Here is a 19,915-nt window from a genome sequence, read left to right as displayed (position 1 = left end):
CACACATATCTACTGACCTCACAAGATCCAAATGTAGCGAAAATTTTGAAACATGAAGAGAATGAATCTAAGATGACGTCTCTGCTTAATTTAGTAGAAACATATCAACGTCAAGCAGGAATGGAAATCAAACCAGAAGTGGATAAAAAACAGGCAGCAACTGAATGTGCCAAAAAAAAAACAAAAGAAAGAATATAAGGTGAAGGACCAGATGAGAACACAAGAAATGTGGAAAAAACATAAATATAGTTGCAAGTATAGACCATTTTCTGGAAGAGCCTCATGTTGATAAAGAACAAAAGCAGGAATGGTTAAGCAGAGGCGAATTCAAACCAAGAAATGAAAGGTTAATATTGGCAGGCCAAGATAGTGGGCTACTTACATGCTGGTTTACAAAGTCCATTGAACATGTGGGAGAAACAGACATATGTAGGTTTTGTAAAACCGAATTGGAAACAGTCACACACATTGTTGCTGGGTGCAATGTACTGATGGCAGAGGGACTGTATACTGAAAGGCATAATAATATGGCGAGACTGTTGCATTAGAGATGGTGCAAGCATTATGGTATCAAAGTGGCTGAAAAACACTGGAAACATGAGCCGCAAAGAATCATAGAAAATTAGGAAGTTTATATCACATGGGATCACCCAATATCAACAGTTCAAAAGATAGATGCTAGAAAACCAGATATAGTGGTACAAGAAAAGAAGACAAAAGTAGCATTGATCATTGAAATCGCCACACCCAATGACTACAATGTCTTGCGTAAAGAGAGAGACAAAGTCATAAAATACCTGGATCTGCAGGCAGAAACGAGAGTCATGTGGAAGAAAGATACCCAGACAGTTCCAATAGTAGTAGGAGCAATGGGTCTTATAAAAATGAATTTACAATTGTATTTAGATATGTTACCAATTCTTGTAACACCGTACGAATTGCAGAAGGAGTCATTACTGGGCAGATTGCGGGTGCTTGAAAGAGCCCTTTTGGCTGACATGAAAGAGTGAAACAGCACTAATTTCATGAACTTTAATCGTACTTTGACTTAGGAATGGGGTCCATTCCCGTCATAGAAACCCAAAAGTCTTGGAGAAATTCTTTTGCTGCATTCTCCAGTACAATCCCCAAAGTCCTGGGGCTGCTGTTGAGGACAGAAAGGAGGTGGAGAGTCCGTTGTAAATAGTATGGGTCTACTAAATGTTGTTGTGTGCTATTATCCAGCAACAGACTTGTCCTAAATGGCAAGTGCACTAATTCCCAGTAGCCTAATCTTAGTTACTTAGCCCTTCCACCAGCAAACCTTACTGAAGTACATAGCCCTAACTCTGACCTACAAACTCCTACCCAATCCCTAACGCTAACTGCAGCACTCCCCTCCTACCCTCTAACCTTAAAGTTCCTGATTGCTTCCTAAACCTTACATTTAGAGTGGGAGGAGTGGTGTTTAAAGTCCCAAATCACTCCCTAACCTAAAACTCCTTCTCCATAAACCTCAATCCCCTGCTTATACTGTCTGAACCCTCCCACTCTTTCTGCGCACATCCCATTTACCTTGCTTGAACTCTGGTACCATGTTTGGGCGAAGTATGGTAGCCATGTGGAGGGAGTGGAGCTGTCTGAACATGTAGTTGACTTTGAGCGTGAGCAGCAACCTGTGCAAGCTACAGGACAGCCAAGTCCCTGGCTTCAAAACGGTGCTATTCAAGTGCCTGTGACTCAGGAACTTGTAGTGGACCCACCTGGTATTATACCCAGGTTTAGGGACCACCAACACAGTGGGATGTGGAGTGGAAAAGTGGCAAACGTAGTGAAGCAGTGTCTACAGTGTCATGTGTACTGATTTCACTGTTGGGCAGGATGGGCAATGAAGACTGAGTGTGAGTTGATATCCCCGTGTCAGGCCCCTACAGCAATCATGCATCTCTGTTTTCCAGCCCTCAGTCTGATGTCAACTGTGAGTTCCAGCCTCCACCAGAACTCTATTAAAGAGATGCTCAGCACACTCCCACCCAGGGTAGGAATGCCCATCCTCCCTGACTCATTTAAAAAATGGCCTGTGCTGCTAATTTAACTCGGGTCACCTGGGCTGTAGTCATTACTTTATTGCACTGCACCACTGATAAGGAAAAAAAGCTACAAAAATCATTATGTCTAGGTGGTTCATTGAAGGAGTTCAGTTTTGTTATGAACAAGATAAAACTACCTTGCCACTCATGTGTGCAGAATATTCTGTTAGAATACTAACTACCTTTCAGACATTCATTAGAAAGAACTCATTGGATGATATTTGTACAGCTGCTACATAGGCTTCACTTTAATACTTTTGTGTGATGGTATAAACTGTTTGTGATGTCCAGTACTAGGTTTTCCTTTGTAGTTGCATTGAGCAAGGATATGTTCCCATGATGATCACCCAGGAGGGCAGGCTTAGTACGCCTTACTGATTGATGGGTATGGACAACTTCATCCCAGATGGGTCTATATCATATGAACGAATTGCACAAATTGCGAATGCTCATAATATCGAACGTACCGGACCTTGAAGTGCTTTTTTCTGAGATTATGGTACAGTGAAGAATGGGATATTTGCCTTTTCCTCACGGTAGTGCGATCTCGGAGTTGGAATATATATTTAGTGGGGGGGGCACTGCCCCCCACAATAGGAATTTCAAGGTATGGTACGTTCGATATTATGAGCATTCGCAATTTGTGCGATTCTCTCATATGCTATAGACCCTTCCAGATGTGGAAGTTATTAATTGCCGTAATGATGGATCCTCATTAACACTCGCTTTCCTCAACCCTAACCTCCCCCCCCCTCCGTTCAAGTACTTTTCCTTCTTGGAACTGGGTTTATACTGCTTATTTGAAAACTGACCTTGATTAGTTGCCCTTTTTCTTTTCTTACAAAGAGATTTCTTTTTAAGATGTTTTCTGTTTGATAATATTGTTCTGAAACTGACAATGGCAGCCTTTTCACTTTCCTGGAGGAATTTTAGGATTTTATATGTATCTTTCTAAGAAGCTGATTGAGTTGTGGTCACTTCTCAAGTACATCCTGTTGTTTGTTATTATATGTTCCAGGCTTGGAAGCATTCTGGCTGCACTTTAGCTGTGGATTCCTCAGAGAATGGAAAAATTAAGCTTATTTCTGTAGCATTTCTTTTGTTGTCCTTGAGTAACCTGGGTAGGAGGGTCACTCTTCCAAAATTTGAGGCAAAAAGGGCAACTGGAAGTAGATACATGGGCTAGTTAATGAGTGGAGCTCTGTGACAGCAGTCCCATGACCTCTTGTGCTCTACCTGTCTAGACTTGATAACCTCCTGGCAGATGGGGATGATGGCAGTAGCTGATGCCTTTTAAATTTACACTTGGCTTAAGAAATGTCAAATTGTATTGATCAAGAGTACTGGCAGTCTCTCAAACATTTTCAAAGATGCATCCTTAAATAGCTTTTGTGCATCTGCTATGTGAGCTCCATTGTGTATTTTCACAATGCACTAAGTCTTGATAACTTCCCGCTGGTGTGAGCATTGGTTCTAGATGATGATCACTTTTGATGTGACACCCTGATTCCATGTGCAGCAGTGGAAAAACAGGAGTTAGGGTGGCTGGATCTAGATTTTGGCCTTCCTTCAAGGCTGTAGTTACTAGGGGGATGTTCCATTAAAGGCGACCTTGCCACGCAGGAGAGTAATCTTGAAACTCTGTCCTATTGTTGATGGACATGCAAATACCAGATATGAAAGTTACATACTTTCTATAACATTAAATCTGGATGGGCAGGTCCAGCCTTGTTAATGTACTCTGCCTGCTTCAGTGCATTCATGACTTAGAGAGTTTAATTATGTATTTTGTTTGAGATTTACCTCAGAATGTCATAGCAGAGATCAGGAAAGGAAGCTAGTTTGCATTATGGTTTAACGTGGAAGGCATAATAACCTGGTAAAGTTTAAGATGCTGAACTAACTAAAAGGCCTGCTGCTTTAGTCCTGATTTTGATGAGGATGGGTCTGCTTATTCAGACCTTATGTTATAGTAAGTACATCATTTTCATTTCTGTCTTTGGTTAACCTTGGGCACACCTGTTATACCGAGTGAGGCTGCATTCATTGTCTGAATTAATGTATTCCTCCCATGTGTGAAAATCTTTATATTTATGCATTCTGCCCAACCTAGGTACTTGAGCATCTCAGTTTGCTGAGTACTTCAGTTATTCTTTTCACTAATTTGATGCCTCAGAGACCTCTGTGCTAAGTGTTGCATCCCAGTTGAAAGAAGGACATCAGTGTTTGCAGCCTGTCCTCCCAAATTCTGTTAAATATTGTTGTGGACTTCAAGATATAGTGCCTTCCGGAGCTTCCCTTTTCCGTGTTCAGGGGTATTCCCAGATTTTACTGTTATGTTCTAAGCTGGCTGTGGGATCTACCTACAGTTTCAATATGAAGTACTTGTGTTTTAGCAGAACCTGAAGACATGAGTGACAGAGACTTCATTTCAAAGCAATTCTTTGACATTGCTGAAAAACCATATAATCAGAAAGGATTTTTGACATACCTGTGCATTATAGGAAGTCTTGAATTGATTATATTTTTGTGGTTCTGTGGGAAACGTATCTTCATGGTTGAGGTAAATGGTTGTGCCACCAGGGAAAAATATTTGCTATTGTATTCTCATAGAACACACTTTTAGACATTTGTTTTAAATTTTAACATCCATTCTGTGAAAAGAAAATTGGTCGCAGGTGTCATTTCCTTAATTTGTTTGGGCCAAGTGCTGCCCTCTTCATTGTTTGATACAGTTTGACCCCCTGAACATTTTGATGGATATTGTTCAGCACTGTTTGCCTTCTACAGACTACTTGAAGGCAAGCTGTTACCTTAGCCTGGCAATAGTCAACCAAGCACTTTCTTAGAGCCATGTGTCATCTGAGGAACAAATTTGTAATAGTGCTTCCACACTGCACGTGAAATTTTAGACTATGAGAGTTGTTATGTCTGCAAAGAAGTATTTGAAGAAAAGCTTGAGTTTGCCTTCTGCAAAAACATTTCTTCTCCTGGCAATCACCAGCGTGATAGTGTCTTGTGTTCCACAAGGATAGGGTTTCCATTTGGAACAACCCTTGCTTCCTTTGCAAATGGAGTTTTTTTTTTGTCTATCAGTTTATCATCTCTAGTTTTTGCTTTTGAGAAAAACATAGGGAGAAAGATAGCTTAATAGTCTGTCAGCTCTGGATGTGCCTTATCCGAGTTGGTCTGTTTGCAAGATTGATTTAGTGAAGATGTCTGTTTCTAAGCAGACCTTGTGTAAGTGGTTAGCCAGAAGTAACATGTCTGGTATATCCCTTTAAGGCATCCTGCTGTGGAGGGCTTATTTGGGTCATTTAAGAGTTTTCAGAGTTCCTTTGATATTGCTTGTGAATCTCCCATTGGATAGACTCACTCCACAAATCCACTCAGTCAGGTGGCACACATGCGATTATGTATATGGATATATGGCTTTGAGAGACACTTCTTTGAGTCTGCTGTTTTTTTTTTTTTTTTTTTTTTTTTTTTTTACTCGCTATTACTCTGATTTCTAGTTTGATTGTCCTAAAGGACTGCAACTGTTGTATATAGCTTCGTCAGAGTTTTTGGCGAGGTGAGTGTCTATGACATTAAATTCTTCTGTCCTTTCTTTCTTTGTTTCCTTTGTAAAATACCGTTGAGTTGCAGTGAAGATCTGGTCAGAACAAAGATGCTCTGCTCTGATAAAAATGCATTCTAACCCTGCGGCAGGAATCTCTCTATAGCCCATAGTAGTCATAGTTTTAGGTGACACGCGTGCTTATTTTGGTACAATGCAGACTGTACAAAATGATCTCAATCGGATGGGCCCACTACAGAAGATCTGCAGATAGTGAGTGTATGTATCAAAAATATTCTTAATTTTAGAAAGCTAACTTTTAACTTTTTTGTCATAGAAAAGCAGTGATTCCCCTCCTCAGCTGAGACAGGATCAGCAGAATGTTTTTGATGAAGACCTTCAAAAGAAGATAGAAGAGAATGAGCGGCTGCACATGCAAGTAAGTTTGCTTCATAGTCCTTCAAAACGCAATTGCCAAAGTTGTTTATGTATTCTTTGGGAAATTATATATTTAGAAGAAAGGCAAAATATTTTAGTTCATTGTCGATGTCTTTTCTTAGACTATTCTATCTCTTGGTATTCATAGGTATTGTTTGAAGAGGTTCACTCAGTTGTTCATAACATTAAAGCTCCTTCAGTTTATGTTTTTTTTGTTAATCTTGACCAGTTTTCATTTGCTGTACGCATATGTAACTATACTTTAGATCACACAGGAGTGGGTATGCCATTTATAGCTACTAGGACTAATGCCACAGGCTTCAGGACTGCTTAGCATGTCCAACTTTCCTAGGCTGCTGAGCACCCTCCCCTATTCAGTAATGCATGGTATAGCTCTTCCTGTTTGGATCTTCATTGCTGTACCGGGCAACTTGTTTTTTAATATCAGCAGGCTGCTAGATCTTTTTTTTTTTTTTTTTTTTTGAAAATTAAGATTGTGGCTGACTAATGTTTTCAGTCTGAGTACTGGCTTGTACATTTTTGCTATTTTTGGATTGAGATTTGAAACTGTTGGTAATTTTTTTTTTGTTTTTTTTGCACACACATCAACCATCACTATAGGACTGAACCTGATGGCTTCTCTACCTGCATTCGATCTGCCCTTTCTTTTTGCAGTTGCGGGAGCCATGAATTCTTGAGTGAGGCAAGGGTCCCATGCCACATTCAGTCTTGGCTGGGGTCCCCCATGAACTGACCTGCTCGAGGCAAGAGTTGGGTGGTAGAGGGGGTGGGTCTTCTTACTGTTCTTGTCAGGGTGCTTAGACTTTCCCCTGGTGGGGCAGCTCTTCCAGGCTCTGCTATAACTGCATCCAAGGGGAAAAGTGCCTCTGTACTCTGAATTCCCCTCAGCTCTCTGTATGATGTGGACGTGGCAGTGCAGGATTTATTGATCCCTACTTGGTTTCACCCATGTGGTGAGCCAAACCAGCTCCCCTCCCCAAGGATGGGAAAGCCAGCATCAGCTGCTCTGTCCTATTCTCCTCTGCCAGTTTGTAGCCATTCTGCCATCTAGTTGAACACGAGTCATCTGCAGACACCACGGACAGGTGGGTAAGGTCAGTAATATCAAATAATTAGAAGATTCCTTTTCTTTCATTCCCAGTGCTCCCTTCCTGTCCTATCAAAGGAAATTATCAGGAATTAGAGGTACTATATAGAGCCATTCATAAGGGCTCACCACACCAAAAAATATATAGATATTACCCCTGGTTCTTTTTGGTGCCAAAAAGATGAAGTAATCATCTTAGACTTATTAATTTTATTTGCTTTTGCATAAAGAATACAGAAAACAGTAACAGCCATAAAATGAAGTAACATTGGATTAAGTAAATTGACTAGCAGAAAATAACATAACTACGGCATCAGAAAACAGCAAGAAAATTTGAAAAAATATATACAGTATTAACAGTATTTACAGGTCCTAGTATATACATATGTAACAATCATGTATTAGGAGGGGCACATTTCACTGTAACTCACACCTGTAAGGAAAACTTATTAGCAAAAATAAACATTAACAAACAGGCCTAGGAAGTTTATGATTGATGATGAAAACTTTCTAGATGTATTTTCCAGTATTGACTGAGATCATTAAGGGTATCAGGACTTTTGAACACTTGCAAAATATTGCTTAAGCATTTCTAGATGAGGGTCTCCAATCCTTTGACTCCTGGCACTCTCCTATGATTCTAGTGTTTAGCACACATGAACATAGAGTAAACTTTCAGAACTGGGCAAATTTTGCTAATCCTGGGTTAAATACCAAAAATGCAAAATTTCCACCGCATTTTTAAGGTCACCTGTTTAACCTGGTGTTGAGGAAATACTAGTATGGGGACGTTGTCGGCACCTTCACTAACACACCTTCAGCAGTTATTCTGAGTCATTCTCATTCTCTTCTGCCTACATTGAGAGAGATCACGTATGCAGTAATCTCAGTTGTGAATCATAGTACTTGGGAAATCTATTCATGTTACTTCGGGCCTACCAAACCTGATCACAAAGGACCTTTGAAAATGTAACCTTTTCCCAGAGTCTTATATATGTTAATCATGTGGCACTTCAGTGATTTTACCTTGCTTTCCCAAATGTCCTTGTAGCTCACACACATCAGTTTTTATCTCATTCCACTTTTCCCAAAGCAAGACTTTGCCTGTTCTTTTTTCGTGACAAATATGGGTAGTCCATATCTGCTTAATCTGTAAATACATAGATCATTTCTGCCTGGTTAAACCAAATTCTCCTATCAGGGTCTCAAAGGATTTAATGGATTGGATAGGCAAAGGAATGAGGAGTTGGACCCTTGTGTAGATTCCATAAAGAGACTCTAGGTCACCCCCACTGTATGATTCAGTTGTGATCTGCATAAGGTAATGTAGCTGAAAAGCCAAAATGTCACTCTCTAAGTGAGGTACACTGAAACCTCCTAGTAGTTTGGGTGCATAAGCTAGTGAAGCTAAAGTTCTCTTGTCCCTGTCCCCAAGAGTTTTGGCATCAGTCATTTCTTGTAGTGCAACTAACGTGGGGTGTTTTAGGGGAATTTGGATATTTCTAAAAATGTAATAACTGTGGGGGAGAATCATAACCTGTGTGACCTTTTTTCCCAGTGTAGTCTAGAACTTTGTACTTTTTGGTTGCTCATGGACTTTAACTTATCACAGTTCATTTATATGATATCTTGGGACTGTTGACTTTTTAGTGTAAGGTATTGCATTTGTGGTTAAACTTCAGCACTTTAGTGCTTTCGTCTGGTTTAAACTGTAGCAAACTGTGTTATAGTTTAAAAGTTAAAAAAAAAAGACTTATTTTCTTTTTTTGTAGTAAAATTGGAGCACTTTAGCTCTTCATGTGTGGTCTCTCTGTAGCATCTACTTGCTATGTTGTAGCGATCAGTTTGCTGCATTATTTATTTATTTTTTTAAGTAAATCCTGAGTGATGTAGTGCTCTATGTGGGATATAAACTAAAGCAACTGCTTGATGCATTTGTTAGGTCACCCCATGACATCCAAACCCTCCAGAATGAACTGTCCCTAGTAAACTCTTGGTGTACTACAAATGGGCTTGAATTTAATGCAAAAAACATAACATCAGCACTTTTTGGTAGACAATCCATCCCCTGATCATACTGTGTAGAGAACACAACTTTACAAAATGAAAATGTAGTTAGGGACCCAAGTACTTGGGTTGATAGTATCCTTTCTTTTGACCGTCAAGTAAGTTAGCCTAGCTAATTGCCAAAGGACTTTCATTAACATCTAAAGAGGTAATTTCTCCCTTATAATTTGCATTTATCAGATCAGTTATCAAGTACAGTGCCCAATTTGGGATTTATTGCCCTAAATCAAACAAATAGAAAGACTCCAAAGGTTCCTAACCCCCCAAAAAATTCACAAACACAAATTCCTTGAGCTATTAAGATAGGCTGGAAGCTCTATCCCTTAATTCAGTTTCTTTTGTAGATGCTTGAGGGATGATCTTTCACACTTACCATGCCATTAGAGACCCAGTTGCCTTGGATCTCCTGTTTTTCTGGAAGTCCAATGTCTGCACCAATACTAGAACCAGGAATCTAAATCTTCACCAAAATTGAATATAATGGATAGAGCAATAAATAGGGGACAAGTTTATAATCCAGCACCTCCCAAACTTGTGGAGTAAACTTCCTCTGCTTGTTAAGCAGAGTAACTCACTATGTCCTTATATTCCTATGTTGCTGTATTCTAGGTGTGGGATTTCCTGTCCTCAGGTGACTCGTACGTCTGCTTCTATACAAAGCTTCAGCTTGGCTGCTGTAGTGTGCATGGGATGTCACACATAAGGCCATAAACCCAAGTGGCCTTAAGTGTGACGTCTCCACGCACAATCTTCAGAACTTTTCAGCTGCAGACGACATTTGCATCATACGATTGCTTCTTCACAGACGTCTCATCTTAAAGATAAGTAGCCCGTTGGGTTTCAGACTTTTCTTATTTTTGAAGATTGTTGTAGCCAACGCTTGGTTGTTGTAGCTTCTAGCTGATGTCAGGAAAAAAGGGAAAGTGCCAATGTGGGTGCCAGATACCCACAGGGATGCCCATGACAGGTGTGTTTTTTGCCTAGGCTGGGAACACTATCACTCCTCCTGCGCTGTTTGTCAATCGTTTGTGCCTAAGACCTTGCGCAGCCATCTAGCCCCGTTAAATCTGTACCTTGAGAACCAACACCTCAAATGGTTAGCCCTTAGGATGGATCCTGCATTGGAGGCTGCACCTGAACCTTTCCTAGGCCTTCTTCGCCTGCCGCTCCACTTACCGATGCACCACCAACTGCCAATCTAGGGGTTGAGGCACACTTGGAGGATCCCTCAACTGCAGCAATGTCCCTTGAGGAAGCTGTTTCACAGCCAATGACCGGCACGTCCTCAGAGCTCACGCAGACATCGACACCACTCGAGGTCGAGGGGAAACCAATTTTGGTGGTACCTCCGGCAGGAATCCAGACTTTGGATGTGCTAATTTCCAGACCCAATGCCAGGCCATTCTCTTCTTCCTCTCCAGACAAAATGAAGCAGAAAACTAAACATACCTCCTCTTTTTCAGAAGTCACACGGGATTGGCAGGCCTTCACTTCCTCTCTCATGCAGGCCTTCATGGCCCTTAGGCCTTCAGCCTCAGCCACTTCCACCCTGCCTCTTCTGAGCCCTTGGCCTGTCTCTGCTTCTTCCCTCCCATCCATAACCCCTCAGGTCAGGGAAGAAGAACATGACTCTTCTTTCTCTTCATCAGAGGAGTCCATTTCTTATGTTTCCCAGATTGCCTCCCCCCAGGATTATTACTCCGGATGAGGAATCTGTGGAGGGGGGACTCTCCCCCTGAGGACATTACTTTTGGTGAGACCATCACCAAGATGAAGGATTACTTTAAATGGGACACTTCCCAAATGACCGCCACCCAAAAAAGGTACTTTGAACTGCTGCAAGTGGAATCACCCTCCCCTTCAGCAGTTCCCCCTCTTCTGCCTGCTTACTTGGAAGCCTTTGATGTGGCCTCTAAGGCCCCTGACTCCCAGCCTGCAGCTCCTAAGCATCCCTACTGCTTCTATAAAGTATCAGAGGACCACAAATTCTTAGTCAAGCCACCCTTGGTGGACCCTGCTGTTATTGCCACCACAGCAGATAAGCAATCTAAACTGCTGCCTTCTGCCTCCCTACTACCCACTGACAAAGACAGTAAGTACATGGATAGAATGGGGAAGAAGGTGTACACTTCTTCTACTTTGGCTTTCAGAGCCATAAATTATCAGAGCCGCATGACCAAGTATGCATTAGACTTGGTCTTTCAAGCCTCCTTCATGCTGGCTTCCTTGCCTGACATTCCCAGCAAAACGGACATCTCATCCAAACTTTCCTTGGCCCAACAGGTAGCCAGGCACTCCGTAAGGTGTAGCTATGATGCTGCAGAAGCATCCGCCAGGTCTGCAGCATCTGCTTCAGCCCTCAGGAGGTACTCGTGGCTAAGACTCCAGAGCCTTCCTGAGGGCTTCAAGGCTGAAATCCCGGACACTCCTGTGGACCACAATGTGCTGTTCAAAAAAAAATCCGCTTACCTTTTTAAAAATCTACAAGAAAAAAACAGGGAGCTCAAGGACATTAAGCACCTGCTGGTGTTGCCCATACCCAAGTATTACAGGAATTACCATGCTAAAGCCACAATTGTAAGATGTACTCCACAGCCCTCCTCTTCCAGGTCCAGGAGTGGGGCCAGAAGACCTACTAACTCCAGATCCTCTGCTCCACCACAGCAACCCAGACAGCTCTTTCAGGACAGAGGAGCCCCCAGTAATGTGTGACTGCCTTGCCAACCTCCCCCTCTCAGCCCGCCTCTCTCACTGTCTCCCCCTTTGGCAATCCATCACTTCAGACCAGTGGGTCTTCAACATTATCCAAAAAGGGTACTTTTTATCCTGAAAAGAGAAGGCACCCAGAAGAGGCACCCCTTCCCTCCCCAAAAAACAGGTCCATCTCATGCCACAAGTTCTGGCAGATCTTCTACAGCTAAGCACCATAGAGCCTGTTCCTCCAGCACAAGAAGGAAAATGGTTTTACTCCCATCTCTTCCTGGTCCCCAATAAAGATGGCCCCTGGAGACCCATCTTAGATCTGTCCTTTCTAAATCTACATCTTCAGGTACCCTCCTTCAAAATGCTGTCTCTCTCTCTCCCCACCTTGCTGCCTCTCATTCCAGCCAAGGCCTTCATGGTCACCCTAGACCTAAAGGAAGCCTACATACACTTACCCATCAGGAGTTCCCACAGACAAATTCCTGTGTTTCTCTGGCCCTTCCTCTCATTTCCAATTTACTGGCTTTCCCTTTGGTTTATCCATGGCCCCCAGGGTCTTTACAACATGCCTGACCCCAGCCATTGCCTTCTGCAGAACTCAAAGGATACAAATTTACCCTTATCTGGACGACATCCTGATTAAGGCAAAGTCCAGGGGTGCTCTACTAAAGCATCTACATTTCACCATGTCCCTTCACCATCAATCTCCCCAAATCCTCTCTGATCCCAAGCCAGGACAAGATTTTCCTCGGCTGCAGAGTCAGAACAGACACAATGAAGGCCTTTTTACCTGAAGACAAGGTTCTGTCTTTAACTTCCCACTTCCAGGAAGCTCTACTATAAAGAAAGGTGACGGCAAGGAATTTTCTTTGCCTCCTGGGTTTGATGGCAACAACCATCCCCATGCTACCTCTGGCAAGAATGCACATGCGCAAACTGCAGTGGTTTCTGAAGAACACCTGGTCCCAGCACCTACATCCCCTAAAGCAGGCCATCCCCCTCCTTCCCTACCTGAAAACAGAAATCTGTTGGTGGATCCAGCAAGTGCAACTGAACCCAGGGCTCCCACTATATCCACCCACCTCAACCCAAGTAATGCATACAAATGCCTCAGATTCAGGTTGGCATCCTCTCTCTTTTGGCCAAACACATCAATATCAGGGAAATGACAGCAGTTTTCTTAACTCTACAGACCTTCACCCCCCCCTTCTGGTTCCAGGGGTGCTCCAGATTGTCACCAGCAACACCACAGTGATGTGGTGCCTCAACAAGCAGGGAGGAACAAAGGCTTGTCAGCTGTGCAGTCTATCCCTGCTGATATGGGACTTAGCCTCCCAGCCCATCTTAGTCCTGCAGGTGGTCTACATCCCCTCACAGGACAACCACCAAACAGACTTCTTGAGCAGGACTTCCTTGACTCAACATGAATGGATGCTAAACAGGGAGGTCTTCTTAGACATAGTCCATCGGTGGGGTGATCCACAAATAGACCTGTTTGCCTTCCCCCGGAACAGGCAACTGCAGAGCTTGTGCTTAAAAACCGACTCCCTTCTAGCATAGAGAGTGGACACTTTCAGCTTCTCTTGGGAGGAGAAGTTCCTTTATGCCTTCCCCCCATTCCCACTGATTCAGAAAGTCCTTCTGAAAGTCCAGAAGGACAAACCAAAAATCTTGTTAGTGATTCCCTACTGACCAAGGCAGCACTGATTCCCCCTACGTCACAAACTAGCCAAGGGCAATCACTTCAAGTTACCCTACAAGGTGGACCTGCTATCACAAGACAAAGGAGCTCTCCTACACCCACAGGTGCAGATGTTGTCTCTGACTTTGTGGGTGATAAACTTTTGATTCCTTTTAGACATCACTACTCCAAGAACGTGCTTTCAGTCCTAAGGGAGGCAAAGAAACCTACCACCAGAAAATCTTACCTGACTAAATGGGAAAGATTTGCAAAATGATGTCTGCAAAAGGGAAGAGACCCCAGCTCCGCCGAGGTTCCCCTGGTTCTAAACTACTTGTGTCAATTGATAAAAAATGAACTTTCTTATTCTTCTGTAAAAGTTCATCTCTCGGCCATATCAGCTTGCCTGCCCCTCGAACCCCCCCTTGCTGGCCAGGCTCAATGTAAAGCTGTTCCTTAAAGGGGTCTTGCAGATGAGACCACCTAGGAAACCTATCCCTCCGCCTTGGGATCTTAACTACATCTTAGAGAAATTAACCCAACATCCCTTTGAACCTGCCGGCCCTTCCTCCTTACAGATGTGCACATGGAAGATGGTCCTTTTGGTGGCTATCACTTCAGCCAGAAGAGTGTTAGAACTACAGGCTCTAATGGCCTGTCCCCCCTACACAGTCTTCCTCAAAGACAGGGTGTCCTTGCGAATCAACCCCTCCTTTATGCCTAAATTGGTCAGTGATCTCTCTCTTAACCAATCCATTCATCTGCCCACCTTTTTTCCGTCCCCCACAAACGAAGGGGAGAGGATACTGCACTCCCTGGATGTGCACAGACAACTTAGATTCTACTTGGACAAGACCAAGGCAATCAGAAAGACTCACCAACTCTTTGTCTCCTTCAACCCCAGAGCCCTGGACAAGGCAGTCTCCAAGCAAACCATTGCATGCTGGATCAGGAAAGCTATTTGCATCTGCTACTCTCATCATGGAAAGGAACTCCCAGTGGGAATCAAGGCCCATTCCACTAGAGCTGTGGCCACCTCAAGGGCCTTCATGAAAGGCCTAGACACAGCATCCATTTTGGAAGCAGCCACCTGGGCCACTATCCACACCTTCACCAAGCATTCCAAATTGGATCAAGTTTCCAGAGCTAGAACAGGATTCACCAGAGCAATCCTGCATGATATTGTAGAACCCTTTGCATCTACCATCACCCTCTCCTCCTCTTAAGGTGTGGTACACTCCCACACCTAGAATACTGCAACATAGGAATAGAAGGACATAGAATAGTTGTGTAAAATCTTATCATAACCATAGATGTCCTTCTCTTCCATGTTGCAGTATTCCTTCCCGCCCACCAGTCCCCCTAGTCTTGTACCTTCCTGTACTACCTACATTTCAGTAGGTCTTCAAGTTACACACCTATAAACAACTGGCACACCTCCTGCTGGTCCTTGTTCTCTGCCTGCTGGCCTTCAAGTTATGAGGATTGTGCGTGCATACCTCACATTTAAGGTCCCTTAGTTTATGGCCCTACGTGTGACGTCTGACGCACACTACAGCAGCCAAGCTGAAGCTTTTGTATAGAAGCCGATGTACGTGTTGCCTGAGACGTACAAGTCGTCTGAGGGCAGGAAATCCCACACCTAGAATACCGCATCATGGAAGAGAAGGACATATATGGTTATGGTAAGATTTTACACAACTATTCTGTCTTCCTTTAAACATAAACTAGATGATTGGATGGGCATCCACACATTTTCTCCAGGATTAACCAGTGTGGCTGTCCGAGGAAAAAGAGATGTTGCCTGAAGGAGGGTGAGAATGGCCATGAGACTCTGTGATTTTGGTATATCTATGAATCTGTGATGTGTTTGCACTCCTGACAACAGCAAATGCAAGGATTTTTGTTTGTCCCTTGTCACTGAGGAGACCCTGTCGTCCAAAGGTGGCCAGTTTTACTCCTTTATATTTTCTCTGTTTGCTCTGATGATGAAATTTCTTAAGAAGATGATTCTTAAGGCTAAAATCAACCTTATAGCGTCTTATTAGCCTTGGCCAATCTGGCTTCCCGTTCTGCATCATCTGAGATCAGTAATGAATCTCTTGCTCCATCCATCACATAAGTATCTCCCAGGCATTTATTCCCTGCTATTCACCAACTGGCTACTACACTTAAGTAGTTGGAAGTAGTCTAGCCAGTTAAGAAAGAGAGTGTCAGTGCTGTCCTCATCAAAAACCCAAGTACTAGAAAAACTTGTTGGGACCAATGACCATGTTTTTCAGTTTGGGCTGTGCCAAAGGAATTTGATCCCTTTTCTGCTCTTTGTCACTGCCATACTTTACTGCTTTGCTAATACCCGTCTCAGGATTTGGTTACTTTTCATTCAAAGTACACATGCTTGACATTTCAGATGTTTGCTAGGGTCAAAGTGATCCATTCTTGGCTTCCTTAAATATCTTCAAGACCTTTTTGAAGGAAACATTATTATTGAGGCCTCCTGTCTGAGACTCACTGCCTTCCAGGTGTTTCTGTTTTACTTCTAGTTTGCCTTGGAAAAGTTAACTAAGGCTCCCTTTGAGCCAGCTGATACAACAGAATTAACATTTCTGTTTTGGAATATGTTTCTTGGCCACTATTAAATATACTAGGAGAATTTCTGGATTGCATACTCTTTCAGCAGAGCCTTCTTATTTAAGTTTTCTTAAGGATAATGTTTTATTTAGGATAGAAACTTTTCTCATGTTAAAAGTAGGTACAGAAATTAATCTGTTTTTCTTTCTTCATCATTTTAACTGTGGAATGTACTTGTTGCACTTTATGAATATTATTTAGAAGTTAAGGTTCATCTTAGATAAGACCGAGTCATTGAGAAATAATTTTCAGTCATTTGTTTCCTTTGATTCCATGTCTGTGGTACAGAAGGCTTTCAAAATTAACCTTGCCTTGGGGGGGTAATACATCATCACCTGTGTTCCCTGATGCCCATCTCCTAGAGCTATGGCTGCTTAATGTAGCTTTTTTCAAAAATGCATCTCTAGCTTACATTTGCACAATGGCTTCTCGATCTGCTGAATATTTTTACAAAATTTCATCTGTAGGTAGAGATCTTCTTTTGGGATAACAAGGGTTTAGCTGTTAGAAAAAGGATGGAGCTGTGTCCAAGCAGTTTCATGTGATAAACCCATTTTTATCAAGTATGAAAGTTGTGATCTGTGGAATTATTCAGATGACTTTTACTTCTGCACAGATTGTGCATATTGACTGATATTGATGGATTGTAATGACTACAGTAGTCTTTTATGGTTGAAATATTCTGGGATGGGCAGTTTTGTCATCATTGCTTCATACATTTTGTTTCACTGCTTACTGGAAAAAATGTTAAAAACTACAAATATAAAACACACTCTCAACAGGTTGTACTGTATTAAGCAAGAACTATAATTTAATACAATCAGGAAGGTGAATTAAAGAATGCATGCATTTATGCATGGTCCTAAAAATGTGTGCAGGCAACCCATGGCCTGAAAACACCCTAAAGGTGCACTTAATCAGCCACTGGCCAGATGCATTTTCCATCGATGTGGGGTTTAATGCAGTTTCAATGGCAGAAAAGTTTACTGTTGCTCTTGCTGTCTGTTTACATTGTGGGACTGTATTATTTTGTTTAGTAAATGGTTTTCACTGTTTGTTCTATAAAATTTGAAATAAAAGTTGTATATTAAATCCAAATATCTGTAATCATTGTTGAAATAAAGAGGAAAATAATATGCACACTGACATGTTTGAACAGTGTTTTATGGTAATTGGAGAGAGATGGTCAAGCGATAGGACACTAGAATGGCTGTGATGGGAGAGGGGAGCTGATCCAGTACCCTGCCTAGGGGGCATTTGACCATGAGCCGGCTCTGACTTCGACATAATCAACTTTTCTGTAGGCATGCATAGATTCAGTAATGATGAGTTTTCCCCTACTTAAGACAGAGAAACAACTAGTCCTGACATTATTCTTTTAACTATAAGTCATCGCAAGATAATTTCTGAGAAATGTTTCTATTTTCTCCTGGTCTTTATCATTTGAGATTGAGTTGGTGACACTGCAGAAGGCATTGGAGTTGGTTCAGTGATCGTTTATTTTATTCCTTGACAAAGATGGCAAGCCTATCTGCCTGAATGACACAATTTCCCCAACCAAAGTCCAGTATATACAGGCATTTAATACTAGAAGGTACATACATGAGTCAGTAGAGCCAGCCCTCTTGAACAATCATCAACCCTGAAATGGCCTCTGATTTATTAAGAGTAAATTCTTGCCCTAGCCTGTTCTGCTTTTGTATTTTATTATTCCACACAAAAAGATTTTTTTTTTTTTTCTGAGGCTAATAAGGCTTAAAGGCAGTAAACGCCATGTATCGCAGCAGAATTTAAGATGGTCCTGGCCAGACACTGGAGCTGATTAGACTAGTTACTGAAGGTGCCTGTGTTTCATGGGCATGACAACAACAAAATTGTTTTAGCTCAGGCTCCTTCCTTATCCATAAAGCCTTGTCCCATCAGAGTCTGCAGATCTCTTTACCACCATTCTTTGCTCAGCTCGACTCATTTGAGAGGTTGTCTGTTTGGGAGTGGTAAGTCCTTTTTCCTAGTTGTTATTCTTTCAGAGAAAAAAATAGTGATTAGTTAGCTTTAATAACTTTTGCAAACTTCAGCCTGCATTTTTCTGTTCTTTTATCCCAGACTTTTCCCTTCTTATTGTCCCCGGTCACCTGTGTTTACAAAACAAATCAGTCTTTTCTTCCATTTTTTTTCCTTCAGAAGGGGCTAGAATGTGTTATACTGACTTCTTCTGTTTTAGTGTATTTGTGAGACCTGGTTATTGAGATGGAAAAGGACACTAAGTCCTCTGGCTTTAAGAGATGTAGGCAATGCTGTGACAAGACCCCTCCCCAAGATCCATCCAAGGTATGCTTGTGCCTTGGGATAGGGTATCTCGATACTGAGTGCTAGTTATGTAAAACTTTGTTGCACTACCCTTCTATTTTGGATCCTGGATATACAGGATGTCCAGCCTCCTCCTTACTGTCATGTCATCCACTTCCAAGCTGCATCCTGCCAGTAAACCTACATTGAGCACTTCCAAGCTGCATCCTGCCAGTAAACCTACATTGAGTGTAGCATTTCTTAGTTCATGTTTGGCAGGTTGATTGTTTTTACATTCAGCTTTTGCCCAACAGAGGTATCCCAGGTAACTCAAGCTCCATCCTTTCAGTGTACCTGCATTGAGTGTGGTAGTTCTTTGTTTAAATTTGGCAGGTTGATTGGTTTTATATCAGACTTTCGCTCAACAGAGCTTTCCTAGTTAACCTGAGCTGGGTAGTTGTACACTGAGTGGCCAGTAGCTTATTAACCCAGGACTGCTTGGTTTTATGGCAGGCACACGCTAGCCAACAGGGGCACATACACCCCTCCCACTGTTAGCATGTGTTTCTGGTGAAGGTTAGAGTAGGCTGGGTCCTCAACCCAGTCATCACCTGGAAATATGACAGAATCACCTAGAGCTATATTTTACACCATTGAGTGGCTAGCCCTGCCACAATGCATAATCTGTGATCCATGTTCTGTTATCTTGAGGATACTGTGCACTACAGTAGATGCTAAAAGCAGCTGGTCTATACAACTTCTCTCACATAGGGCACCATCTAGAGTCTGTACTGCTGCACACATCTCCATTCATGGGTGAGTTTGAGATGGAAATTTCTCACCTCTCAGCATGTTTCAGAGGTGGGAGGAACCCCACAGAGACACAGGGAGAACATGCAAACTCCAAACAGACATTGACCGGCAGTCAGGATTGACCCTTGTACCATGTGAATAATGGGTGATGACCTTGACCATTATGTCACCTGGTCCCTGCGTTAAGGTTAAATTTCTGGACATCAAAGATCCTTTCAGAGAAATCAGAAGGGTGTCATAAATATCTGGTTTCATAAACACCGGCAATCCCAGCATAGGCAGCAGTATGACAGAGGGTTCTCAGGACCTCAGACAAATTCTAGACACCAGTAGTCTGAGTCAGTATTTGAAGAATGAGCGTTTCCAAATGGTTCTAGTGCAATCTATCCTGACGTGCTTACAGACAGGAACCTGCATGCAGTCTTTGGATCTCCAGGATGCTTACCTACACATCAAAATAAACTTTTCTAGGAGATTCTTGTGTTTTCAGGTGGAAGCCCATCATTATTAGTTCAGAGTCCTGCCATTTGGAGCAAGTGTCGACTCCAGTTGCAGCTCGC

General features: G+C 42.4%; 1 protein-coding gene across 3 annotated transcripts in view; it reads left to right on the top strand.

Moving 5' to 3' along the window:
- The window catches only part of PPP1R21 (protein phosphatase 1 regulatory subunit 21), a 1,169,673-nt gene that overhangs the window by 207,675 nt on the left and 942,083 nt on the right, over positions 1-19,915 (top strand). For all 3 annotated transcript variants that reach the window (XM_044055342.1, XM_044055334.1, XM_044055351.1), the window contains one exon: positions 5,966-6,067. In XM_044055342.1, the coding sequence (XP_043911277.1) occupies positions 5,966-6,067 (102 nt within the window). The remainder of the gene's footprint in view (positions 1-5,965; positions 6,068-19,915) is intronic.

The sequence above is a fragment of the Protopterus annectens genome, chromosome 1.part2 (assembly GCF_019279795.1).
Source record: "Protopterus annectens isolate FY-2018-M chromosome 1.part2, PAN1.0, whole genome shotgun sequence".
Taxonomy (NCBI): domain Eukaryota; kingdom Metazoa; phylum Chordata; order Ceratodontiformes; family Protopteridae; genus Protopterus; species Protopterus annectens.
This window is presented reverse-complemented; position numbering and strand designations above follow the sequence as displayed.